The sequence below is a fragment of the Alligator mississippiensis genome, chromosome 4, assembly GCF_030867095.1.
Source record: "Alligator mississippiensis isolate rAllMis1 chromosome 4, rAllMis1, whole genome shotgun sequence".
Lineage (NCBI taxonomy): Eukaryota > Metazoa > Chordata > Crocodylia > Alligatoridae > Alligator > Alligator mississippiensis.
In genome coordinates this window covers 5433471-5459613 of record NC_081827.1, presented here as the reverse complement: position 1 = coordinate 5459613, position 26143 = coordinate 5433471, and the positions used below count along the sequence as shown (strand labels likewise).

Sequence of the window (26143 nt, the reverse complement as noted above, 5' to 3'; positions counted from 1 at the left end):
AGACAACATCTATTTGAAACTGATAGTTCAAATTCATTACAAGGGATCCAGAAATGCCCACAGTGGGATCTTGAACATGGCCTAACACTCAGCTCTGTTCTCCACCCACTCCCTTTCACATCATTGAATGGTCTCCTCTGTCCACAGCATGTGTAAGGTGTCAATCACTGTCATATCTGATCAGCAGATCTCTGAATTTTGCCTCTCTAGACCACAGAAATAAGCCTATTCAGTCTGCTTCCCAAAGGTCTTCATTTTCCAAGCCTTCTATCACAACCAGCTATCTTAGTACCACGATTTTAAAAAACATATATATGCAGGAACTTCACATGACGAGCAGAACAATGACATGATTATAGCTACGTAGAGGACAATATCCCAATGTCCAGACTAAACAAAACCTGTCAAAATAAGGCTGATAAACTATTTGGCTTGGCAATAGCCACGCACGAAAAGCTTCCCAATACAGTATTTGGAACAAAAGTCTCTTTTTGTCTAAATTGCAGCTTTCAGATAGCAGCGCAAGAGGGAGGAGAACTTCCAGCTCAGAAGTTCATCTCATAGGTTTTATTTTATTATTAGACATGCAATACTGTCTACATTTTAAAACATGCACAGAATAAATTACACAGCCCCAATCCACCTGCAAAAAGAAAAAAGAAAGAAAAAAAAAAAAGCAAGAAACAATGAATAAGGGACACTGCTTGCTTGCATACTGTCACAAAACAGATGAGGAAAGTGTGTGATGCTTAGCTGCAAAAGAGGTGACCCCTACCCCAGAATAAATATACCAAAAATATGCAGGACTAAGTTAGAATTTGTAGAGAGAGTCAAATAATGTGTATAGTGAATGTTAAACCTATCATGCAAACAGAGATGGGATTATAAACCCAGTTTTCCTTTTGGCACAGAAAGAAGCCATGAAAGATTGTGAAAATATTTCTGGCTTGTTATTTCTTTTGGTTATTTGTGGTTTGTTTTTGTTGGGGGTTTTTTTTTGGTTTTTTGGGGGGGGCGGGGGGGGGGGGGTTGGGGTTGTCAACCTATTAGAAATTCAGCTCTTGTCTGCCCTGGAAGGCTACCATGACCGATAAATTAGCAGAATGACATCACAAGAGAATGAGAGCTGAGCAATGGAGAGGGGAAGATAATTTTAGGTTAGACCATTTAAGTGTCTGGTGCATTAATTTCCATTCACCTCCAAAGCCCGGTGAAAGCACAAATGGAAGTGTCAGCTCAAGATGTATTCCTACACCCAAGCAGTTTAGATGCAAGACCTCGCCTTCCCCAAAACCCAGCCGAGAAATCATTGGACACGGGGGAGAATGTCACTGCCACTGCCAAACCTTGACATCCTTGATGCTGCTAAAGCAGTGGTTTTCCATCTCCTTAAACTCAGGCTCAAGGCACCCTTCAGAAAATGCCGTCTCTGAGCTTTCACGCATTTCGCGACTACAGAAAAACAACAGAGCAATTCTTCTGTAGCAAAGAACTGAGAGAGACCACAACCGGTCTAAGCATTTGTGACACTGGATTCCTGTTTGAAACCTCTGGGTTTATCTTATGAATCATGTGTAGGTGTTTGCACACCCACCAGCTCAAATACTGTATACCCTTAAAAGGATCTCTCAGTATCCCCCAGGTGCTGGAACCCCGGTTGAGAATCACTGTGCTAAAGCCTATCCTCCTCAAGCACATGCTGGAAGCCCTTGGCTCTTCTTTGTACATCACGGCACAGCCAAAAGATATATGAAGTTTATCATTTCTTTCCCAAGACACCATTCCTTGTTAAAGCCATCAATGCAACTTTTTACTATTCTCATATCAACTGAAACACTTGCTTTCTTAATGTGAGGACATAGGCTTGAATCTGGCAAGACATCCTCAAACAGCTTGTCTATTTTTTTAAATGATATATTCCCCTGCCCACAAGTCATTTTAAGTTTCAGTGCATGTTACATCAAAGACTTCTTTTCCTCACTGAACAATTTATTTTAGTCAGAGAAGGCTTGAAGTAGCACCTATGCAAGATGATGTTAGGAAAGAATATTATTCCATTTTCCATGGGAAGAAACTGTCAGTGAGAGACAGTTAGTCAGATAACTAGTTAGTCTCCAAGGTGCCACTCTGCCCTACTTTCTTCCCGAGTTCAGACTAACATGCTTCATCTGGGGAGAAGTAAACAGCAACATGAATACAGGTTAGGAGCAGATGTCTTGGCCAGCACGGTGGCTGAAAGGGACCTCGGGGTTATGGTTGATCACAGGATGAACATAACCCGCCAGCACAATGCTGTAGTCAACAGAGCTAAGCACACTGGGATGCATTAGCCAGTGCGTTACGAGCAGGGCTAAGGAAGTGATGCTTCCTCTCTGTTCGGCGTTAGTGAGACCCCAGCTGCTGTACTGTGTCCAGTTCTGGGCGCTGCACTTCAAAAAAGATGTGGAGAATCTTGCAAGGGTGCAGAGGGGGGCCATGAAAATTATTAGGGGCCTAGAGGACAACCCTTGAGGCAAGACTAAGGGATCTGGGATTGTTCAGCCTGGGGAACAGAAGACTGAAGGGGGACTTGGTGGCTATCTGTAAATATGTAAGGGGTGAATATTGGGAGCTGGGAGAAAAACTGTTCACTAGGGCAGCCCAGGAGCATTGGCCATACACTGAGAGGATGGTTTCAGGTTTGATGCAAGGAAGAACTTCTTTACAGAACGGGTGACCAGAATCTGGAATAGACTCCCCAAGGAGGTGGTGCAGTCTCCAACCTTGGAAGTCTTCAAGAGGAGACTGGACAGATGCCTTGCTGGGATCATTTGATCTCTGCAGTATTCCTGCCCAGAGCAGGGGGGTTGGACTCGATGATCTTTCGAGGTCCCTTCCAGCCCTTAAATTCTATGATTCTATGAACATGGCTAATCACCTCTATGACAGGGAGAAATTAATTCAGTTTACCATGATCGTATCAGGAATGGCAGAAGGGGTTATAATCGGTGGTAAGAGGAGGAAAAGAACCATGCCAAGTATCAGAGCACATTCACCTTTGTCATCTTAATCTCATATCCTGCAGTTTACCAGAGGAAAATAAAAAGGAAAACCCTCACTGACTCCTGGAAGTAGCACAAGGTTTCCCTGAGAGTGAAGAAGAGTTTGGGACCTCTATCAAACACACCAGGTCCCAAATAGTGCTAAGAACCCTTTGGCAGAGTTTCATATCAAGGATCACAGCACAAAAAATTTAAAAAGGATCATATTGCATTCTTTGGAAAGACGCCAGGACAATTATACTGGGAGGGGGCTGGAATTTAAGGGCAGAGAGGAAAAGAGCCAGCTAGGTGGATAGGGAAGCACCCCAAGCAATAGTGACATACCAGACATGATAGGCTGCAAAACACTATAGTAACCTACTCAGACTGCACCTACAATCACCAGATATTTATGCAAGCCCAAGCAACAACAAAACAGCCCCACATGTATTATCGTCACACAAAAGTAAGATGGCATTGAGCAAACTGCGAGAGAGCACAGCCCTCAGTCACCTAGCCGGTCTTTCCACAGGCTCTAGGAGACAAAATCCAGCAGCTTGCATTCAGGTTTTCATCAGATATTTAAAAGCTTAACTTCAACATCAACAACAATCAATGGGCCCAGCAGAAACGCGCCAGGAGGGCGTACTGCCAGCCATCAGATAGAGCTGACTTAGCATTTGGAAAAGAAAGGATAAAGCTAGCACTGCACAGCTGCGCAGCAGGGGGCCTTGTTAAGGAACAGCGGAAAGATGGCAAATCTCCTTTATAAAAAATATAGGGGAGGCCTCCAGAGGAGGGAGGAGGAAGGAAAGTCTCTTACAATCATGTAGTGGCTCTGAGGAGCAGATCCAGGCAGATGCAGTAGTGCAACTGCACCCCGCTTTGATTCCTGCTCCACCCAGACTTTAAAACCAACTGCCTGGGAGGGGCAACAGCATTTCTATTCAGGCAGCGGGGAGGGAGTCACTTGACTTCAGGTCTCATCCTCATCCCTCCATGTCCCCCATTCCTGCTGATCTGTCCACTTCACAGGTGTTACCAACCCTCTCTCCAAGGGCTTAATGTTCCACTATCAAACTACCCTTTCCTCTGCAAGGTAGCTGTTTGTTAGCCATTCCCAGGAACGCCCCTCTTGTTTCACAGCCCTACAGCCTGTCTCTGGCTCTCGCTAAAAACCCTCAACTCGGGTATAGTCAAATTAACTCAAGGTGTAGAAATGACCGACAGTGAAGTATTGGAGGCATGGTCACCACACTCAAGAAGGTGAGATTCTGTTTTATGAGATATACATTTAACTGTAATGACTAGGGGACTGATAGCACAACTTCTTTTTGACTATTTTGACTCTTATTGTGCCTGGTGTGCGTGGGTTTTTTTAATTAATAGCTATGCTAGTAAACTGGCACGCATTCCAATAGTTATTGCGGTTTTGCTTTGATCTTCAACTGAATGACAAAGCGCTGCCGCCCCCCCCCCCATGAATAACGCTTCTAGTTTCTCTTTCATTAGAGGAAAAATGTCTTGTGTTTTAGGCGGCCATGGGACACACCGTCTGCACTGCCTTTTCCCAAATCCTAGCTCCGCCTGTGGCGGCTTCACATTAGCCTGGGTCTTGGCATCAGCTGAAGGACGAAGGAGCCTTGCCGGCCTTGTCCTACAAGGTGCTGCATCCTGGGGGCGTATTTGTAGCCTCTCGTCTCCCCCAGGATCCTGCTGGTCCGGCGCCTGCAGCGCAGCCCACGGGGCCTGGGCTCAGGGCATTGCCACAGCTCTACCCGCCTGGGCTCACGGGCCCTGGAGCTGTGGCAGCTGCTCCAGAGCACATCCCTGGTACCTGCAGGGCAGCGCCTGGGAGCGGCAGGGACGGGGGCAGACCCCCACAGGTGATGCCCCTCCGCCACCAGCACCTCCCCCATGTTGGGGGTGCAGCAGGGGCATCGCCTGCTCACGAGGCGATCCAGGACCTACACCCCCAGCATTTGGGCTGCCCTAGTGGGGGGCTGGGAAGTCCAAGGACCCCCCCACTTGCAGGAGCTCAGATGCCCTAAGGAGGGGGATCCAGGATCCTCCCCAGGGCCTGATGTGCCCCATTAAGGGGGTTATCCAGGGGCCCCCACCCCCATGCAAGGGGCAAGGAGGAGCTGAGATGCCCTCTGTGCAGGGAAGCGAAGAGCACGTGGCCCCCCCAAAACTTCCCTAGCAAAGGCCAGACTGCGCATGCGCAACACTGGAGCGCACCCCCACGGGGATGAAATGCGCATGCGCCCTCTAGTGGGAGAGGCGCGCACCACCTGCAGCACAGGGCAAGTGGTGATGTGCGCATGCGCCCCCTAGTGGGAGGGGAGCACACCACTTATGGCAGAGGGGGTGTGGTGGAGTGCGCATGCGCCCCTGTGGGCAGAGGGAGTGCGCCCCCTGTGGGAGGGGGGAAGTGAGCATGCGCCGTCGTGTGGGTCAGGGAGAGGACCCCGTGGGGGGGAGCGAGTGCGCATGCGCCCTGCTGTGGGAGGGGGAGGGAGGGACCCCGTGAAGGAGAGGGGAAAGGCGCCGCCCCGCGCCGCCGGCACCCACCTGCGAGCTGGGGCCTGCCCGGCAGCTGCACGAAGCGGTTGAGGAGCCCCCCGGGCGGCCCGGGCCCGTCCCCGCTGCACCCGCCCGCTCCGCTGCCGCCGGCGCCCCCCCGCCGCCGGTTGCCGTCCCAGCCGCCCTCCGCCGCCGACATGGCCCAGCCGCTCGCACCCCTTTTCGCCCGGCAGCTCCCTGCGCCGGGCCGGGCACGGCAGTGCCAAAGGGCTCTCGCGGCCGCCAGCCAATCCACAGCCGCCGTCCATGGCCCCAGCCAATAGGAGGCCGGCTTCTTGGCGGGTGGGACGGAGGGGTGACGACGTCACCATAGGAAGGGCCGGGACAGGTCTGATAAATCGCTGACCGACACTTTCGAACCGCCGCTCTCGCCGCCACTGCGGTATTAGACCAGAGCAATCGGGAGCCGATCCGAAGCATTCATCGATCGAGCAACTCAAGCTGGCCTGTAGTGGGGGCAGGGGGGTCCCCCTCTTATCCCAGATGGGAGTTTGTCCTGTTAGCGCCCTGTGTAGCCTTGCTGCAGGCTGAGCCCGGCGCAGGACCCATCTATGCCTCACCTTGCCTCATGGGGCGTAAGATGCTATCACAACTGCAGGCATAAAGTGTGAAGGGGGAGATGGGCTCCAGCAGTTCCTGCCACCATGTCCCACCTCCTCTGCACTGCCACCTCCTTCCTTGCCTGCCTCCTCTGACCGGTCCTTGCTTTTGCAACACACTCACCACTCAAAAAGCAGAGCATCTCTCTTCTCCACTTGCCTCAGTTGCCTCTACTAATCCACAGGCAGGCCAAGCTGTCAGGTTACTTCCAGCCTCGTAAGGATTTCCATGCATGGAGGCCCCCATGCCTGCAGAAAGCCCCATTGCAAGCTCTCTGCCAGGGAGAGATTCATTCACTTGACAATGATGGTATAAAGAGTGGCAGAAGGGGTACAAGCAGTGGTGGGCGAAAGAACAGAGCCACAACCGGTATCAGAGTAGCAAGGACCCCTTGTGCTACTTCCAGGAGTCTGTGGGCACGTCTACACGTTCATTAAGGCACCCTAGTTACTGTGCATTAAGAATAACCAAGCTAAATCAATGCGCAGTAACTTGTGCTACTGTGCAGTAGCACCGATGCAGACTTTTCCAGTGACGCTAACTGTGCAGTAGCCTAATAACACTGCACAGTAGCAGGACAGGCAAAAACTATGCTAATACAGTGGTGTTCGGTTACTAAGCGCAGTGTCACTCATAAACCATGCACCGATGCTACTGCCCGTTGATTATCCAAGTACTAAATTGAATGCATGTTGACTACAGGGGTGTCGGTCGTAGCCGTGTCGGTCGGATATAGGCAGACAAGGTTCTTTGGGTGAATCTGGTATCTTTTATTAGACCAAATTAAATCATTCGCTTCAGTGTGTTAATGAACGTGTAGACCCACCCACCGGCTCCTGGAAGTAGCACAGGGTACCTTGAGAGTGAAAAAGATGTCGCTCTCAAGGGAACGGGGGGGCTAGGTGTCTGGCCTGGCTGGATGTGGGCCGGGTCTCTCTCCTGTGCAATAACACCTCATGTACAGCCCATCAGTGTGGAGCCTGGCTTATGGTTTTCAGTGCTCAATCCTTGCTTTCCTGTTACATCTTCCATCTGCTTCTTCCCGCTGACTCCTGCATGCTAAGGCTGGCTGTAGGTCCATCGAGGAGCGCTAGGGCTGAGGTCCATCCTAATCTGACCTTCATTTAGGGCTCTGTACTGGATGCGGGATATGATTTTACACATCAGTGAGGACACGTGCCCAGCTCCCGCAAGTCTCTCCCTTGAGGATGTGCAAGTCACGAATGACAAGCTCTTGTTGGGGACGCGCGTGGCCGGAACCTTCCTGCCGCCGCCGCCTGCTTCCGGCCGGCGCGGGGGGCGCTGCGCAGCGACGCACCAAGATGGCGGCGCCCAGCGCGGCCGTGGCCCCGGCCTCGGGGGGCGCCGCGCAGCCGCCCGCCATGACCCCGCAGAAGATCCGCGAGCTCATCGACGGCGGCATCGCCCCCGAGGAGCCCGGCGCCGAGGGGTGACTGCGGGGGGGGGGGGCTCGTCTCTCGTCCCCTGGCGGAGCAGGGGGCCGGGCCGGGCTGTGCTGGGGGGGAGTCTCAGGCCCCCGGGCCTTGTGGGTGCCCCCGCTCCGTGGGCAGGGAGTTCAGGCCTCCCTCAGAGGCGGGGGAGGGGGCCAAGGAAGGGTCCGACATAGCGTCATGTTTGGGATCAGGAGGAAAATTTACCCCCTGGTCAGGTTGGAGTAGACTGGAGACGGGGTGGGGTGGGGTGGGGGGAGAGGATGGAGGGGGGGGATGGAGAGGGGCAGAAGGGAGGGGGGATAGGGTGGGGGAGGGGGGCAGAGGGGGAATAGAGTGGGGGAGGGGGCGGAAGGGAAGGGAGAGGGGATAGAGTGGGGGAGGGGTGGGGCAGAGGAGGGATAGAGTGGGGGAGGGGAGGGGAGGGGCAGAGGGAGGATAGAGTGGGGGAGGTGGGAAGGGAGAGGGGGGTTGCCTCTTGGGTGGGGGGAGAGGATAGAGGGTGGAAAGGGAGGGGGAGGGGAGGGAGGATAGAGTGGGGGAGGGGAGAGGGGCAGAAGGGAAGGGAGAGAGGGGGGATAGAGTGGGGGAGGAGAGCGGGCAGAAGGGAAGGGAGAGGGGCATAGGGTGCAGGAGGGAGAGGGGGGTTGCCTCTTGTGGGGTGGGACCTTTATTTGGGGTCACTTGAGTGCATGTTAACAGCCTTTTATAGAGGTCAGATTCTGGATTTCAATGGGGGGTCTGTTTGCGGAGAGGTTGGATTAGCACTGGTTGGGAATGATCTAGGACGGGGGTGTCAGACTCGATCTGGACTGGGAGGCTCCTCTCAAGCTGGATCCTGGGCCCGTGTTCGGATCAAGCAGCACAGACTCGTGGAGATGCAGGGCTGCAAGGGATCGTTTTGGTCGCTGGCTTAGCGGCCAAAACGCTGGCTTGCATCCATAGATGCTTCTCAAGCAAATCCCGGGACGTCATTCTCCCCCTGTACTCGGCCTTGGTGAGGCCGCAGCTGGAGTACTGTGTCCAGTTTTGGGCTCCACAATTCAAAAAGGATGTGGAGAAGCTTGAGAGAGTCCAGAGAAGAGCCACGCGCATGATCAGGGGTCAGGGAAGCAGACCCTACGATGACAGGCTGAGAGCCCTGGGGCTCTTTAGCCTGGAAAAGCGCAGGCTCAGGGGTGATCTGGTGGCCACCTACAAGTTTATCAGGGGTGACCACCAGTATCTGGGGGAACGTTTGTTCACCAGAGCACCCCAAGGGATGACGAGGTCGAATGGTCACAAACTACTACAAGACCGTTTCAGGCTGGACATAAGGAAGAATTTCTTTCCTGTCCGAGCCCCCAAGGTCTGGAACAGCCTGCCACCGGAGGTTGTTCAAGCGCCTTCATTGAACACCTTCAAGATGAAACTGGATGCTCATCTTGCTGGGATCCTATGACCCCAGCTGACTTCCTACCCTTTGGGCGGGGGGCTGGACTCGATGATCTTCCGAGGTCCCTTCCAGCCCTGATGTCTATGAAATCTATGAAATCTCTGTAGGCCACCTAGTGCTACCCCCTGCCCGATTCCTGTCCAGACCAGCAGATACAAATCCATTCTCTAACCCAGCGGTTCTTAAACTCTGAAAGATTGTGCACCCCCAGTTTAAAACAAAACAACCTTGAGTACCACCAGCACATTTTTGTCATATAAAGTAATTATAATACATCTGTTAACATGTACCACTGACAGGTTGTCTGCGTACCACTGGTGGTACTCATACCACAGATTGAGAACCGCTGGTCTAGCCTGTTCATAAAACTGCCATCAACTCTCACACAACGTCAGATGTCATGCCCAAATCGGCCACAGGTAAAGCAGGGGAAGTAGTGGCTATACCCCGTGCTCCAGAGAAGGTGAAACCCCCACAGTTCATATCAATTAGATATTGGCACAGCGCAATCGCAACCAGCCTCGGTTGCAGACAACACCTAATACAGTGTTGGGCCGGGGGTTTGCATCTGCAATGAGCTGGGGGTGTGTACCTATGCAGAGCTCTGGCTGGGCACCAGCACAGAGCTAGGGGCGTACAGCAGCGTGTAGCCGAATTTGGCGTGCCCCTGGCTCTGTGCTACCTGAACACCTCTCCATGCTACTGCTCTCTGCTGCGCACCCCTGGCAATGTTGCAAAGCTCTGGCCAGCCAGGGACCTGCAGCACTGTAGAGCTAAGGCCATGCACTTCCAGTAGCCCACTAAACAGCCAGATGCAACTTCCATTGGCTAGATCCAGCCTGCGGGCCATATGTTTGATGCTCCTGGTCTTGGCATAGTGATGCCTGTCTGCTATGGGAATTTCCCAGGCTTCTGGGCTTTGCTGGTTGCTGCATGGGGCTGGGGAGGGATTTTTTTCCCCCTCCTGCTTCTATAGGTGTCGAGGTGTTTTCAAGCCTTCCTCAGAGGCATTGGGTGTTGGCTGCCCAGCCTAGGGATGGTGACTGGACTGTGCCAAAGCTTCTGCTGGGACTCAAACCCAGAAGGTCCTGGCTAGAGGGTCTTGCCCCTCCGCTCAGGGTCAGACCGTTCACTCTATTTGGGATTAGGAAGGAATTTTATCCTATGATCAGATTGGTATGGACTGCAGGGGTGGAGGGGCTTTGCCTTCCTCTGTAATGAGTGGCATGGCCTCTTCCTGGGATCTCTTGAATGCATTTTAACAGCCCTTGTAGCAGCAGGATGTTGCCAGTCCTTGTCCCTCTGCGTTACCTGTGGGAGGTTCGGTTGATCTTGGTCTCTGGGCAACGGCCTTGTAATTGTGCAACTGGGTTGATTGTGTACTTTTAGGAATAGGTTAGACAAGGATTTGTATGGGATGGTTTAATCAGGGATGATCCTATCCTCTACAGAGGGCTAGACTAGGTGACCTCGAAAGGGCCTGTCCAGCCCTTCTTTTTTATGATTCAGTGTCTCCCTGCTAAAGTGCTTGTCCCAGAGCAAGTCTCATCAGCTTGTGATGGGAAACCTCTTGTTTTTGCTCCCTGTTTCAAGGCTCCAGGTAGCTACCACAGCGCACCCTGATTCAGCATGGCTCCTGGGCTCCTGACCACTTGTTAGTGTGGTCCACAGCTGGGCAGTTTTATTAATTCATTAGTTTAACACTGTTTGACCATCGGGGGATCTCTTCAAGTATATAAAAAGCATCAGTGACTGTCCTGCAGAGCCAGAATTAAGTATTCTTTAGATGCTAGTGGTGGAGAAGTGGTAGGAGTTGAAGATGGTTCCCAGATGGCTGGTTAGAGTGGGTAGAGTGGCTGGTTTGTAGTAGTTGGTTTGACAGCCAGGAGCTGGGGCAGACCGGATCAAGGAACAAGATCCAAGTCATCTTGCTCTTTGTGTTGTGCCCTGTCTACTAAACCAGCTGCTCTCAGAGCACAATGCTCTGATTTACCCTCAGCTTTGTGTATTGCTCCACCAGGTTTGGGGAAGATCTCATTTCCCCCCTCCTGTCTGTCACAGCAACCCTACAGCAGCATTTACTGTGGACTGGTGTCAGGAGATGAAAGATCAAGCTGTAATATTGCTTGTCTTAGTTTGATCCACTTTATCTTTTTAATTGGCCCAGCATCTAATGAAGCAGACCATTGCCTATGAAAGCTCATGCCTTTCTGAACCAGTTGGTCTCTAAGGTGCCACCCTGCCTTGCCCACTTCTTTAATTAGTGTTTGCTATTGCGTTTCAAAGCTGGGACCTCTAAGCCTTTGGAGAGAAATTTGTTCTGAGGGTTAGCTTTGAAAGATGAGGTGGCAGTGGGCTTGAAGAGCTCTTGCCATCGGTGGGTTTTGAAGATCTCTTGCCAGAGGATGCCAGTGAAAGGTTTGGCTTGCTGCTTGACTTGTCGCTTTATTTTAGAAAGGACACAACTGCCTGGTCAGAATCAGCCAACGGACCTTCACAACCCGATGCTCTCCCTTTTGAGACGACCAGCAGAGAAGCCTACTTCAGCAGAGTAGAGACGTTCACGATATCCTTTCTAGTGCTGAGCTTCCTGTAACAAAACCTGCTCTGCCTGCCACTGCCCTCAAAGCCCAGCAGCCCAGGCCTGCCCTGGCTCCTAAGTGATTCTCTCTACCCCCTTGCCCCGCATCACAAGATGGGGGCAGTGTCCTTGAGAAGAGCCTCTGGCATACTGTTGAGTTGGGCTCTGTGTGTGGCTCAGCGTCTGTTCCTTAACCCAAGCACCCGCTCAAGTGGGCTGGCAAACCCCATGAGCTTTCCCCCCTCATCTGTGCTAAGTACGGCTGGACCAATGTCGAATGTGACATGCTGAAGTGCTCCAGCTGCCAGGCTTTCCTCTGCGCGAGTCTGCAGCTAGCCTTTGACTTCGACAAGTGTGAGTATCCCGGCATCTCTCGCATCCTCCCTCTCCTGGAGCTGAGCTAAAGAAGGGACCAGAATTTTCAGAGTAAGCACTTGGCTCTAGATCTGGGTACTTTCTGTCCCTGAAAACGGAGCTGCTTGGGAGCATTGTCCACCTGGGCTCTGGGGGCCCTGCCCAGCTGATGTAGTGTGCAGAGCTATGCTCGCAGGACTCCCCACAGATCCCGGTCCTTGCAGATGACATGGTGCCAGGGGCTCAATCTGGTTTGCAGGCCAGGGGTTGAGCACCCGTGCTTTTAAAGAACAGATAATCTGCTTTGAGGCATCAGCAAATCTTTGGCTAATGGTGACTGGGGAAGGGTGGGAAAAATTTCCATGTGAGCAGGTTATTCCATACCTGCCTTTTGGGGGGGGTTTTTGCATCATCTTGCTGCAGTGGCAGATGCTGGACTTTGTCAGAGACAGGGTTTGGGATTAGATGGCTTCATCCTCTGTGCGGTTTCCCATGGAACATAGAGTTTGCAGGACACTAAGAGCATAGCAAGGGAAGGTATCTCCTGGCTCACTGGCTCCAGGCCTCCGCTATGGCGTGTGGCTACCCCATAGGGTGCTTTTCATCAGCTTAAGTGAAGTTAGGTTCACTAACCGCAAACCCCTCAGTTGTGCCGCTTGTACCTGGCCCCCTTTTTGCGATACCAAGGTGTCCCCCACCTTAGCTGTAGAGCAGAGGTCAGCAGCCTGTTGACTGAATCTTACCCACCGAGTCATTGGATCTGACCTGTGGAGTCAGGAGGCTTAGGTGGTGCTCCAGCAATGGGGGACTTGACTGGTGCCACAGTCGGGTGGCGGGAAGAAGTGGAGGTAGTAGCTGCATCCTAGTGTTGGCCCCTCCATGTGATAAGATTGGGTCCTGGGGGCCAGGCCCAGCCCCCTCCCACCCCCCATGCACGGGGATTGGGGACCCATATAAACCCAGAGACGTCCAGTAGGAATCTGGACCTGGTGCCACCCCTTCCCACAGCCCATGCTCCAGGATTGGTTCCCAAGGGCCAGGCACTTCCCCCTCTTGCTCCCCATATGCTGAGATTAGGGATTGGGGCCACCCTTGTCCAGCCCTACACTCCAGGATCAGGTCCCAGGGCTTCCCGGTGGGCGTTCAGAAATTTGACAGCACAGAAGTGGTACCACTGCTGCCCCATTGCCAAATTTCCAAACCAGTGGGGCGCCCCACAGGCTGGATGACAGGGCACCGTGGGCCGGAGGTTGAGTACCCCTGGTCTCTCTTCCCAGGAGTTCTCTGCTTGGAAACCTCCCAGCACTTAACGCCTGTCAGCAGGTGAATCAGCCGTGCTTTGAAGTGCGCTCATCCGCTAAAAGAGATTCCAGGTCTTGTTTTTGCTTTGTCCGCAGTGAAGATCATTGCGTGAGAGAGAGAGAGAACGTGTCTCTTCCTCTTTGCTTGAAGTAAGCCTCGGGATGTGTTGTCTCCTTGTCCGCCAGGGGGTGCAGCCTGGCTCGTCTCGCTTAGCTCCATCCCAATGACTGATTGGCGCAGTGACTCTCAGCCTGATACCGCAGCACCCTGGGGGGCCTCGAGACCCTTTCACGGGAGCTACAGGTGCCACACAGCGTTAGCCGTGTTGGGTGTGCAGATGTGATTCATCAGATAAACCCAGAGACGTCCAATAGGAATCCAGTGTGTCCCAACCTCTGCCCTGCTGTGATCATTTTGAGTTGTTTGCAACAGAAGAGCGGATCTACTGTTCTTTCTGTGCTCAGACAATGAGTGAAAGCTCAGAGCTGGCATTTTCCAAAGGGGGCCTTTGAGTCTAAAAAGGTTGAGAACCGGTGGATTAGTGGGTTTTGCATGGAGCTTCAGAAAAATCCCCCCTCTCCCTACCCTCTACCCCTCTGGCAAGTTTTACTGGGAATTTTGACCCCTCTTGTTAATTATAGTCTTAGTTTAGGGCAGTGTTGCCCAACCTTTTGGCCCCCATGGGCCAAATACGTGGCACAGGGCCCATCTACAGGCCAGATCCAGCCTTGGGGCCAGGTTGCTGCCTCCCTGCCTTGCATGCCAGGATTGGGTCCTGGTGATACCCTCTCCTGCCCCCCCTCCCCCCTGGCACTGCCCTCTCCCTGCCCCATATGCTGGGATTTGGCCCTGGGATTCTGGTGTTGTTCCCCACTGCCCTGGTGCACTGGGATTGGGTCCCACAGGCCCAGCGCCGCCACCTCTCAGCGCTGTGCACTGGATCCAGCATGCAAGGCCCTGGGCTCCCCTCAAGTCCAGTGATTTGACAGTAAGGGAGCAGTGGCATTGCTTTCCCACTGCCAAATTTCCGGACCCCCGGGGAGTCCCACAGGCTGGATGACACAAGGCCTCAGGATGGATCTGGTCCTTGGGCCAGAGGTTGAGCGCCCCTGGTTTAGGACAGCGGTGCCCAACCTTTTTCTTCCTGCAGACCAGATGAATGAAGCCAGGTCCATCTATGGGCCCAATCCAGCATGCAGGGAAGCACTGCCAGGGCTCAATCTGGCTGTGTAGAGCTTGGAAATTTGGCAGCAGGGAAGAGGTGGCAGGGTTAATTGTCACTGCTCCCCTACTACCACATTTCTGGCCCTGTGGGGGACCCTGCAAGCTGGATGATGCAGCTCTGTGGGGCAAGTACCCCTGGCTTAGGGAACTCCTGGTCTCATTAATTGCTATTGATAATTGCACTGTCTTAGTATGACCAGCAATGTGCAAAGCAAAGGGGAGTTTGCCTTTTTAGTTGTAACACCACAGGATTTCATTTTAGTCAAGGCAGGGGAAGAACAGACTGTCATTCAATGTTTAATTTCCAAGGGGGTTTCTGGGTTGCAGTTACAGTGACTGCAGTGCGGTGTAGTTCTGTCCAAGCCCTCAGGGTACTGAGCAAGGGGCTCAGCATTAGCTATAAAACCTACCTGGAAAACCAAGTAGTAGCCTGCACTGAACTCTGGGTTGCTACTGGCACCCATGCTGACTTTGGGGCATCAGTGCTGTGATGCAGTCACAGCCATGTGGGCATACCCTGAGTATCACCAAGCCACTGGCAGTCTCTGGGCTTCATGATTAGCATGAGAGAGGGCCTGTGTGCTGTGAAAGAGGGAAGCATTGGAGCAGGTCTTGCCACAGAGCAAATCCCATTGCCCTCAGCGCCCTCTGGGTTTGCTCTGCCTCCCATGGTCCCTGACCACGTGCCTGGACTGTGACCCATGTACAGGATCAGGTGTTTGCACTGAGGGGAGGGAGGAATCTGTGGGGAAGGGGAGCAAGTGGGGCAGGAGACCTTCTGCTCCCTGGGGATAGAGTTCTGCCCGAGGACTCTGGGTGAGGCTGGGAGGCGGGGTAAAGCCGAGAGCTGGCGAGCCGGAGCTCACAGCATCTCCTCCACAATGGTGCTCCGACTCTAGGCAAACCCCAGATGCTTCCTGGTGGGAAACATCCTCCTGCTACTAAAAACACACTTGCCTTTCAGACAAGGAGAGGTGTGCGGAGCTGAAGAGAGCCTTGTGCAGTGCCCATGAGAAGTTCTGCTTCTGGCCAATCAGCCCCTGCCCAGGTAGGTCTGACCAAGCCCAGCTGGAGCAGTGAGCTAAGATGGGTCGCCAGTCTGTAGCTTGTAGGCTGAAGACAGCTCATGGAGGGGTTTTATGTAGCTTACCAATACAGGGTGGTGATGGGAGGGCACCTGGGGGAGCCAGTGGCAATTGGCTGTTGCAGTGGTAGTGACTTCAGACAAAGCCATGTTAATTGGGGCCCACTGTTGCTCAAAGGTTGCTGATCCCTGGTCTGAGAAGCTTCCTTCATTTCATCCCCATCTGAAACCTCTGCTCTCATGCTAAGACCAATATTTAGTGCTTCTCTAGCACATTGCAGGCAGAGGTCCCTAAGCAGTCAATAGCCTTATCCCCATTTTGCACCTCAAAAGACTGAGGTACACGGTGGTGAAGTTCCTGGTGTGGCCAAGCCAGGAATCAAGCCCAGGCTCCTGAATGCCTTCCAGCACCTCCTCCACATGATGACACTTGCCTGGTGGCCATGGGGTAGCCTTGCCTCTAATTAATTATGCTGCCTCTCCACGGGGTGAGAGTCGCTGTGCCCAAGGAGAGGTGACAAACCGAGATGTTATTAGAGTGCAGGGGCAGCGTGGATGACTCGGGCTCCGTTCCCCTTTCACAAATGCCTCTGAAGTCCTGTCCATGCTAGGAAATCAGCTCTGTGTTCAGCAGCAGGTCAGGCGTAAAGGGACCCCCTTGCTCTGTGTTCTCTGATGGCAGGAAGATCCTTGCATTCACTAGCCACGCTCTGCCCCCTCTCTCCTGTGGAGCAGCATGTGACTTAGGGAGCTGGTCCACCCCCAAGCCTCTCGTGTGTGCTTTGCCCATAGATCGCTTTGCGGTTCTCCTGGTGGACGAACCCATCGCACTGCTTGGCGACTTCCTGGACCGCTTCCAGAGCCTGTGTCAGCTGGAGCTGCAGCTGCCCTCCCTCCGGCCGGAGGATCTGAAGAACATGGTGAGTTCAGTCACCCGCCTTCCCTGGAGAGGGAAGATGAACACAGGAAGGGGCACTATGGAAGACCATGGCAAGGTGGCAGGCTTAGCAGTCAGGAAGTGTTGGATTGCCTATGTAACCTTAACTCTGCCCCTTGGGCTTTCTGCCCTGCATGGAGGCTGCTGATGCCCCCTGCTATTGGAGCTGGTAACTTTAGACAGGTGACGTTCTTGTACCATTGCTTTCCAAGTCACTACATGAAAAATTCAGGGGTTGCACAGACTGCAGTCCCCAGATGCCAAAAGCTGTCAGGCCAGCGTGTCACAGCACGTATGCTCTACATAGTGCTCTCAACAGCGTCGGGTTCCCTTTATGCGGTGTGGAAACGCTCAGTGTAAAGGGGCTTCTCTCCCTGCAGAGGGACTGCAGCAGCCAGCAGGAGTCATGGTGGGGTCTGCCCATGTCTTCTGCAGCTGCTGGGCAGTGGTAGAAGATTTGATTTCTCAGCAAAAATGTGGGTGCTGCCATGCTGAGAACTGCTAAGTCTGGACCTGCTCGTGAGCGGCGTCTTATAACATGGGCTGGGCCTGAGCAGAATCCAGCCCTGTTTTCCCTACCGCATGAGGTGTTGAGACCTGTGGATCTCTCTGCTTGTAATGGTTAGCCCAGACCCTGGGTCCAGTGGCCTTCAGGCCATCTGCTATACTCGCATGCTGGCTTGTCTCTGTGGGACAGAAGTGAAGAGCTCTGTGGCTGGAGGCAGAGCCCAGTCTTCTGGGGTGTTAGGACTCACAGCGGAGCTGGTTGATTTAGCTCCCTTGTTCTTTGGCTGAGTTTCAGAAGCTGTGAGGGGGCTAAGGGCTGACCCCAGTTCTGTATCCCATCCCTCAGATGGGGGGAACATGCCAGCTGTGTCTGGTTCTGCTCTGGAAAGACGCTCTCTGGTAATGGCACCAGAAGATGCCTCCCACGCTACGTCTCTATCACACGTGCTCTTCTTGCAGGACCCCCTGCCTGCTTCCCCTGGGTTTTTTTCAGCCATGTGCTTCCTCACCAGTGATGAAGGATGTGCCAGTCCTGTTTTCTACCTCTGATCTCAATGGCTAGAGTTTGTTCCTTTGGGCAAAACCTATTTGCTTACTCTGATCACATGTGGGACAGAGAGGAAGCATCTCGTCCTCGGTGTTGGTTCTGCCCAACTAATTACACAAAAAACTTCTAAGGGTCGTTAGTTGGGAGTTCAGAAAGCGCATCAGAGGAGCTGCTTTTTTCCCACAATTTCCGATTGTAGCATTTTTCCTTATGCTACCATTAGCCTCGAGACCACAGCGCTGTAGCGTAGGGTGTTGTAACCCCCCTAAGAAGGGGGCAGTCCTTGCCCTCATGTGCCAGCTGCTTTTGGAACTCTGTTTGGGCTGGGAGGGTCTGGAGCCATCTCTGAATCGTGTGTGTCTTTGCAGTCCCTGACCGAGGAGAAGATCAGCCTTCTCCTACATCTGATTGAGGAGGAGCTGGAACGCAAGAGCCCAGGGGAGAAAATGCCAGTGAAATTGGGCTCGGACCTCCTGCAGGTGCACGTCCCCGCCTGTGTTTTGGCACTGTGTGGCTGGACCTGCAGGTCAGTGTGACTCATACTGGACAGCATATTTTAATATGCCTTGTTGATATCCCATGCACTGCAGAATGCCTGCACTTCGCTGTCTCTTGCTCTGAAACCTGCCTGGGGCTGAGCAGGGGATGGAGAGCAAGTGATTCCCTCAAGTGATCTTTCAGAACCTTGCTTTAAAATAGCAGATGCCATGGCTCTGCAGGCTGGAGGTTGAGCACCCCTGCTTCAAAAAACCTCGAGTTTTTAACAATCTCTAGCTGTTATGATGTCATATTACAATGGCAAAGAAAACCTCTGAAAACACCAGGGGAAACTGATGTGGAGAGAGGTGCCTGCATGAATTTGTAGAGCACCTGACATAGTATCTCTGACCTGTCCCCTTATATTTGTGGGTGGTGAATGAAAAACTTTCAAGGTCACCATCCCTGATTATTTCACTGCAATATCCTGGTGTGTAAGAAAGAACAGGAAGGTGCAGGGTCTGGAAAGCCAAGCTGGTATTACTCAGAAAGTGTGACTTAGCGTATTTATTTGCATGCTTAGCCATCCCAAATTGGGGTGCATGTGATAGGCCAATTAAGTGTGGTACCAGAATGGAGTTAGCAGAGGGGCTGTGCTGACCGCTCTGGCCAGGTGGAACAGGAGCAAAATCCTGTCTCCAGCATCACTCTCCCTCCTGCCGCTGCAAGGCCAGCAGAGGGTGTAGCCCTCTCAGATGCTGCCAATTCAGCTCCTAACAAAATGGAGGCAATTTGGCAGTAGCTCCGAGAGGATGAAGGCGAAGCAATGCTGGCGACTCTTGTTCCATGCGCCTCAACAGCCATCAAAAAGGCGAACAAAACGTTAGGGATGATGAAGAAGGGAATTGCGAACAAAATGTAAAGTGCTATGACGCCCCTTTATAAATCCATGGTGCATCCACATCTTGAATACAGCGCCCAGTTCTGGTCCCTGCACCTCAGAAAGGAGATAGAAAAACAGAAAAGGGCAACAAGGATGAGGAGTGCTATGGAGGGGCTTCCATATGAGGAGAGACTAAAGAGGCCAGGCCTGGTCAGTTTAGAGAAGAGACACTTGAGGCGGGGACATGAGAGGGGTTTACAACATACTAAATGGAAAAGAGAAAGTCCATAGGGATTTATGATTGACTGTTTCTCAGAATACAAGATCTAGGGGTCACAAAGTGAAAGTAGGAGGCAGTAAGTTTCAAACTAACACAAAAGGGACCGGGCACAGTCTTGGAGGAAAGGGGTATCAGGAGCTATTGAGCACTGGATTGAAGGGCACGGCCTCTGAATCAGAACTCCGGAGACCTTGAACGCTGGAGGCTGCAAGTGAGAAAAGAACAGGGGAAAACAAACCTAGTCAGACCCAGGTCACCTTCCCTTTCAGCCTCCGCTCTCTGCTGCTGTCTGACATGAGACTGGGCAAGATGGACCTATGGTCTGACCCAGCCAACGGCAGCTCTTATGTTCCTTAGATGGAGGCTCAGCCGGTGGATGAGCCGGTGCCACGGCAGATGAGACTGGAAAAATCCCTTTTCTTTCTTCTGCCTTCCCAAAACACAGCACCGGTGTTTATTCAGGAGGCACATGGTATGCAGATAAATACAGTTTGTGGTGAGCGAAGGGGGTGTCGCTTCAGGTGGGCATGTGCCTTCACTTCATGGAAGTGCCTGTAGTCTGGGGAGCAACAAACCTGATGCTTGGATCTATCGCGTGTTGGGTGCTTGTCCTGTAAACCTGGCTGTCTCAAAGGGCTGCCCAGCCTTCTCCCTGACTCTCTTCTTCCCCCCCACCCCCGCTCTGAATCCAGCCCTGCACCAGGGACCACGCACCTGCCTGTCATCACCTGCTCCCGCTGCATGAGGAAGGTTGGGCTGTGGGGTTTCCATCAGCTGGAGTCGGTTGCACCCGAGGCAGACCCTGCCCCCGGACAGGGCAGCACCCCCACCACGCCCACCGAGGGGCGGCCCGACCGCCTGCCCCTGGTGCCGACGTCCCCACACAGGATGGTCACCCGGAGCCGAGACACAACGTTCTCTCCTGGCCTGGAGCAGGTAGGGTGGCCTCCCTCTCTCCTGGGGAGAGGCTTCTGCTTACTGGGTTTTGGACAGAGATGGTGGAGGCCTTTAGGCTTGTAAGGTTAGTACAGGGACTTCTCGGCAGTGCCCATTCACTAGCTGAGCCCAGGCTGGGCTCTTCCCCATGTGGGAAGAGATGTGATGGCCAGCTCTCTGGGCTGGCAGTGGCACCATGTGTCCTACTTACAGGCCCTGGGTGGGCAGGACCAGGGGCCTGCTGTGGAGGAGAGGAAGAGGGTCAGTTGCTTTCCAGTGGCTGTTCCCCTCCTTGGTCCAGTGAAGCAGCCGTGCTGGCTGGCCATCATGATCAGCCCTGCATCTGCACCTTGCTGGGTGGAGCTCTCTGCCCAGCACCAAAATTAGACCACCCCCTCTCAGTAACGGGAGAGCAACACTGAACCGGGCCAGGCCTTGATTCTGGTAATGCAGGAGGAAGCTGCCGCCATGCACTGCCTCACAGGGCCAGCCAGGCAGTGGTTGTGAAAATGGAGGGTTTTAAGGAGACCCTACACCTATGAGATGGCTGTGACGCTGTCCCTTGTGATGGGGAGAGGCCTGTCCCAACATGGCTCTTGGATGGAGACAAAGTCCTTTGGTTCCCTCAGACTTCAGTAACTGAACCCAGCCCGTGTGCGTGCAGAGCGTGCTGCTGAGTGCCTGGCAGCACCATAATCTGGATTTGCCCCTATGTAGCAAGACCACCTCCCTTTGACCCCCTTGCAGGAAGACCTGAGGTCCATGCTTTGAAACGCAGCTGCTGAGAGCGGCAGTCCCACCAGCAAAGGTGATTCCTTCTGGGGCATTTCCCACCAAGCCTGGTCTCTCTTCTGGAGCATCAGGCATCTCTAGGAGCTGGTATCGTATGCTGCCATTCAGCACCAGTCCATGGAGCCCCACCAGCCTTTGAAGCTGAGGGCAAGGTAACCTCGCTTGCTGCCTTTAGGGGCACTGGACTCTGCACCAGTGAAAATCCCCTTCTTCTCCTGGACCTCAGAAACGGGGGTGCCAAAATGCATGGAAACAGCAACATCTGCTACTGCTGAACTCCCTGCTGGGTGCAACACTTCCTGCGAGGGAGGAGGCACCACCCCCAGGCACCAGGCAGCACTTATCTTCCTTGCCTGCTGTGCCAGAGAGGCCTCAGCCAGTGGTGTGGGCAGCTGGGAGGGCCTTGCTGCCGGAGCTGCACAAGGGAGTCCTTGTCCAGCACCGTGTCCAGGTCTAGTATTCCCAGAGCAGGGGGCTTCCCAGAAGGGCAGGGTGCCTTGGAGCTGTGTTTGCCTGGGCTGGTCTGACTTGTGGAAGAAGGGACAAAAGAGAAGTGTCTCTCCAGTCTGCTCCCTACTGGTTTCCAGAGCTGTTCCCAGAAGGACAGGGATGGGTGCAGCCGGGACCCCCTGCGCCACGGAGGGGTATGAGCTGTTTCCCTTGTGGCCAGAGGAACCCCGCTAGCTACTGCTATCTCTCAGGACCTGACCTCTTTGCCTGTCTCCCCCTCAGCATGAGAAGAGCCCTTCCCCCGTGATGTGCCGTGCGCGGAGCTGGGACAGCCTGAGCCCCATGGACCGGACTGAGCCGGAAGCAGCCAGCCCCACACCACGGAACCGCCCGGTGACCCGCAGCATGGGCCAGGGCGACAGCGTGGAGGTGCCGTCCAGCCCGCATCGCAGGGCCAAGCGGGCCCGGCTCTGCTCGTCCAGCAGCTCGGTGAGTGCCTCCTAAGACCTCTGGGACGAACAGCTCTGGGCATTCACTTCCTGCCCCCAGAGCTCCAGGATCAGGCTTGCAGGGGGGGTCCTGGCTGCCAGGCCACAAAATGACTGCCTCTGAGGAGATCATGCAGGCAGCTTCATGCTGTGGTGGATATTGGGCTGTGTCAGGGAAGAGGCCACATTGAGAAGGCACCTCCCTGGTTTTCCCCCTCCCCTCCCTGGATTTCCCCTGCCCCTTTCCTATCAGCCTGTCCTGTGTTGCCTAGTAGATAGGATGGCACAGATTGCTCCCTGCAGGCAAGCCCCCAGGCTCTTGTGGCCAGAGCCCAGCAAAGAGCTGGTCACTCACTGCCGTAGGGTTGCTCCCTTGTGGGTTTGTCTTTTGGACTGGATACGGTCATCATGTCCCCTCCTTGGGGAGTTCCTGTCTTAGGTGAGTCTCTAGGTAGACAGATCACTGTTAGAGGAAACTCCCTTCTCAGCCACAGGAGGGAGGTTATGGATATGGGAGCTCGCACCCTGGCTGGAGGGTCTGAGTCTGTACCAACCTGGCAGCTGTGGGAAGTCGCATTCCTGAAGACTGCTTTCAGCCTGCAGTGAATTGAGATCAAGAAGAACCAGGTCCCAGTGTCCCCATAGCAAAATCCCATCATTGTGGTTAGCACCAGCCCTGTTTGACTGTAGAGAGGCCAGAGTGGGGAGACAGTAATAGGAAGACCCCTGCTTGTCTCTAGATGACCTTCAAGGGGCCTCCTGGTAGCTGGAGGTGGGATGACTTCAGACCGTGTCCCCAACCCCACAGTCTAGTTAAAAACAAACAGTCACTCCACTTCTCCTGTCCTAAACCTCATCCTGCCTTTTTCCCTGCAGGACACTTCCACCAAGAGCTTCTTTGATCCCAGCTCCCAGCACCGTGACTGGTGCCCCTGGGTGAGTGTGGTGGAGAAGGCAACCCTGGAGGACTCCAGTGACGCATCAGAGCATACGCCAGCAAAGGCCGAGCCTGGCTGGAGGGCCATGCTGAGCGTTCTCCTCGCCACCCAGAAATCAGAGAGACCAACTGATACAGAGCCCGTGGTGAGAGCGCTAGAGATTGGTATCCTGCCCTGAGCCCTGCTCCGGTCTCTGAACCACCACCCCCTCCCAAGTGCCTGATCCAGTTTGCCCCAGACTGCTCCTTAAAGTTCTGCCTTGGTCTGAGTTCCTCTGTGCACAGGATGAAACCCTTCAAATGAATATGGGTGGAGACAGAAGCAGAAATGTCCAAGCTCAGTTGAAAGCTGGGTTTAACCCCAGAGACTTACCTCTTTCTCAAGCCAAGCCTATAGTCCTTGGACATGCCGCCCCTATATAGCATGCACTGAAATGACTGTAAATAGTACCAGCCATTCTGCAGTCCACCCCCTGGTTAACCCGGCTTCGCCCGGGTTCATCTCCCCGTGTTCCTGACACTGAAGCCCTTGGTTAACAGGCCTAATGCAGTCTGGGGCAGGAGCTTTGAGGAGCTGGAGAGGAGATGAGGCCCCAGGCACGTCCTGGCAATGTGCGACTGGCACTTACCATCAAACCCCTTGTGTCTGATGAGTCAATTAAGGGAGGCATCATTCAATTCTCCCTTCCACGTCTCCAGCTCTGGGGGCCTTGAACGTCCTTGGGAAGAGCCAGGGCATTGTGCTTCCCCCCAGTTCAGCCTTTTCCTTTCGTTCACAACAGGACCAGGAGCCCTGGGTGCCTGTTCCAGATGTGCTGCATGCATCTGTTACCCACAGCCAATGATCAGGATGCTTCAGTGTCAGAGCTGGAGCTCTGGGTTCCAGTCCTGGCTTTGCTGCCCATAGTCTGTGCCTCAGTGTCACCATCCATGCAATGGCCTTAGCTTAGGGGAAAGTCTGGGCAGCACTTGTCCCTCCCAGCTGGGAGCTCAGGGGGCACCATTTGGTAGCGTGTGTTTGTCCTTCCAAGATGCCACCCTTGTGTGACCCAGTGTCTCCTGCCTGCAGAGCCTCTCAGTGAAGTCCTGCAAGGTGTTCCGCATCTTCCGCCGCTGGGAAGCCATGTGCTCCTGAGCCGACCGCCCCTTCCCGCTCAGCCCCTCCTTCTGCCTCGCAAGAGACCTGCTTCCTGCTCCCCAGGAGATGTTTCGCAAGAGCCCGTGAGCAGCGGGAGCCCCTCCCCAGGGCCTGTGGGAGTCTGCTGGGCTGAACCTGGCCCTTGGGCTGAACCAAGGCCCACGGGCCTTCAAGCAGGAACCTAGTGGATCCACAGGCACTCCCTTCCCCTCCTCGCACACTGGCCTGTGGGAGTGAGGAGGCTTCTCCTGCCTCTTCTCAGCTGCGACATCCATGCAGCCCAGCCTTGCCCTTACTACGGACTGTGAGGCAAGCAGGGGTGTCCGAGTGCTGCTGGCACTGCCAGCCTGGGGCAGGGACACTGGCAATAAAACATTTCATGGGTTTTTTTTCTTACTAGACTGAGGCTCCTTCCTTCTGGCTGTGGAACATGCCAGGATCCTGCTCTTCTAGGGACCCAGGGCCATGCACAGGCACAGCCCCTCCACTCAGCACCCCCCACTCAGGGGAAAGGCCAGGGAGGTCTTGCCCGTGGGCTATGGGGACACCTGACAGGCCTGAGAGCTTGGGCCTGGTGTCTAGAAGAGGTAGGTTGGATCCCCAGAGCCACCTGCTAAAGGACCCCCTGAATCACAGTGCCTGGAGCTGAGCGCAGTCCTGGGGGGAGCAGAATTGGGCCCAAGGTGAGTGGCAACCAGCAGATGCCTCCAGGCTGGCACTTCCAATCCCGGCGAATGCCTGCATCTGCTGGCAACGGCTTTCTCTAGCTGTGCTCACGTAACCTGGGCTTGGCAGGCTCCCTGCATCCTGGGAAGGCCCCAGGTGCTTTCTGCTCACAGCCCTCAGTCCTGCTGCTGAGGCTCTTGTGTTGCTCTTTGAATCCCATTCAGCTCAGGCTGAGCCAGCAGTGGGCTGCGGCCTGGACCTCCAGCTCCCTGAGGGGCTGCCTGCCAGCACGGGCTCTGTAGAGCCCCCACCCGGCTTCTGTTTCCCACGTGCCCCTCGCTGTGGCGCAGCTCTCTGGTGGCGCCCTCAGGGTGCCAGCTCCTGCCTCTGGGGCTCTGGCACCTTTGTGTTGATCAGGAGTAGGGGGAAGTGGGTGGCAGGGGGAAGTGGGCAGCTGGCACAGCCCTTCCCTGCTGCGGATCTCAGCCATGCTTTTGCCATGTCCCGTCTCCTAGTGATAAATCCAGGCCGGGCAGCAGGAGGGGCTCTGTTGCACTTGGCCAGGATCTCAGGGAGCCCAGGCAGAAATTATTGGTTTGTCCACCAGCCCGCAGGGAACTGCATCCTAGTGCATCCCCTGCAGACACCCATCTTTGGCCTCTGCCCCAGAGGGAACTGTGGCCACACAACATGACTGAGGACTTGGGATCAAGGGTGATGGCACAGATCAGTGTCAGGCTAGGAGCAGAGCCTGACTCCCCTGAGGCCAGCCCTGTACCCTGGCATAAAGCATCTGGCCTGTTATGATTTCTGTAGCTGCAAGCATCCTTGTCGCGGGTGGGTGAGCAACGCAGTACTGTCCCACAGAGGCACAGGCTGGTACCTACCTCAGGTGTGGGCACGCAGCACGTTTCCCCCAAAGTAATTTAACCTGGCTTTTATTCCTGCTAAATTTACTCTGTGGGAAGGGATGGATGTGCCTGCTCACTCAACCTGGCTGGCCAAAGTGGGTGTTACAGCACCTCAGCAGTAGGTGGCAGGGCCCCTGGTGTGTGTGAAGCCAACGTGACAATGGCATTGAGAGCGGGCACCTGATACGTACGCTGGAGTAACTCTCCCCGGGTCAATTCCCATCAGACTTCCTCAGGAATAATTGCATGGGAGTCCAGTGTTTCCCCCAGTCTGCTCCATATTTCCTCCAGAGTAAATGGAGGCTGCTCTGGAGTCCATGTGTTTTATGTTGGTATCCCATGCTCCCTTCCCACCTTGCGGCTGGCAGCCCCTCTGTTCTGCTGGCCGTGCTCCTACAGAGATTGGGTGCCCGCTGTCCAGAGTAAGACATTATCAATCCAGAGCTTCCCCTGGCTGGGGGTCCCCTGTGAGGGCCCAGGAGGGGGGCCTCACCCCAGCCCCCCGGCCTGACCTCACCCACGTGGCACCACACTGGTTTTGTAGATGGTTGGCCCCA

General features: G+C 54.3%; 2 protein-coding genes across 3 annotated transcripts in view; one reads left to right on the top strand and one right to left on the bottom strand.

Moving 5' to 3' along the window:
- Positions 1-5820, bottom strand: part of KLHDC10 (kelch domain containing 10) — a 36531-nt gene extending 30711 nt beyond the window's left edge. For both annotated transcript variants that reach the window (XR_002090284.2, XM_019487640.2), the window contains exon 1: positions 5595-5820. Coding sequence is in view for 1 of the 2 variants with exons in the window: in XM_019487640.2 (XP_019343185.1) it covers positions 5595-5745 (151 nt within the window). In the remaining variant the exon portion in view is untranslated. The remainder of the gene's footprint in view (positions 1-5594) is intronic.
- Positions 5821-5870: 50 nt separating this feature from the next.
- Positions 5871-24405, top strand: ZC3HC1 (zinc finger C3HC-type containing 1). The gene is made up of 10 exons (XM_014607573.3): positions 5871-7656; positions 11547-11658; positions 11877-12027; positions 15518-15601; positions 16430-16557; positions 17997-18154; positions 19961-20204; positions 21729-21935; positions 22811-23017; positions 23941-24405. Exons 1-10 carry the CDS (start codon positions 7415-7417, stop codon positions 24004-24006), a joined length of 1599 nt encoding a protein of 532 aa, XP_014463059.2. The 5' UTR covers positions 5871-7414; the 3' UTR covers positions 24007-24405.
- Positions 24406-26143: the final 1738 nt, after the last annotated feature.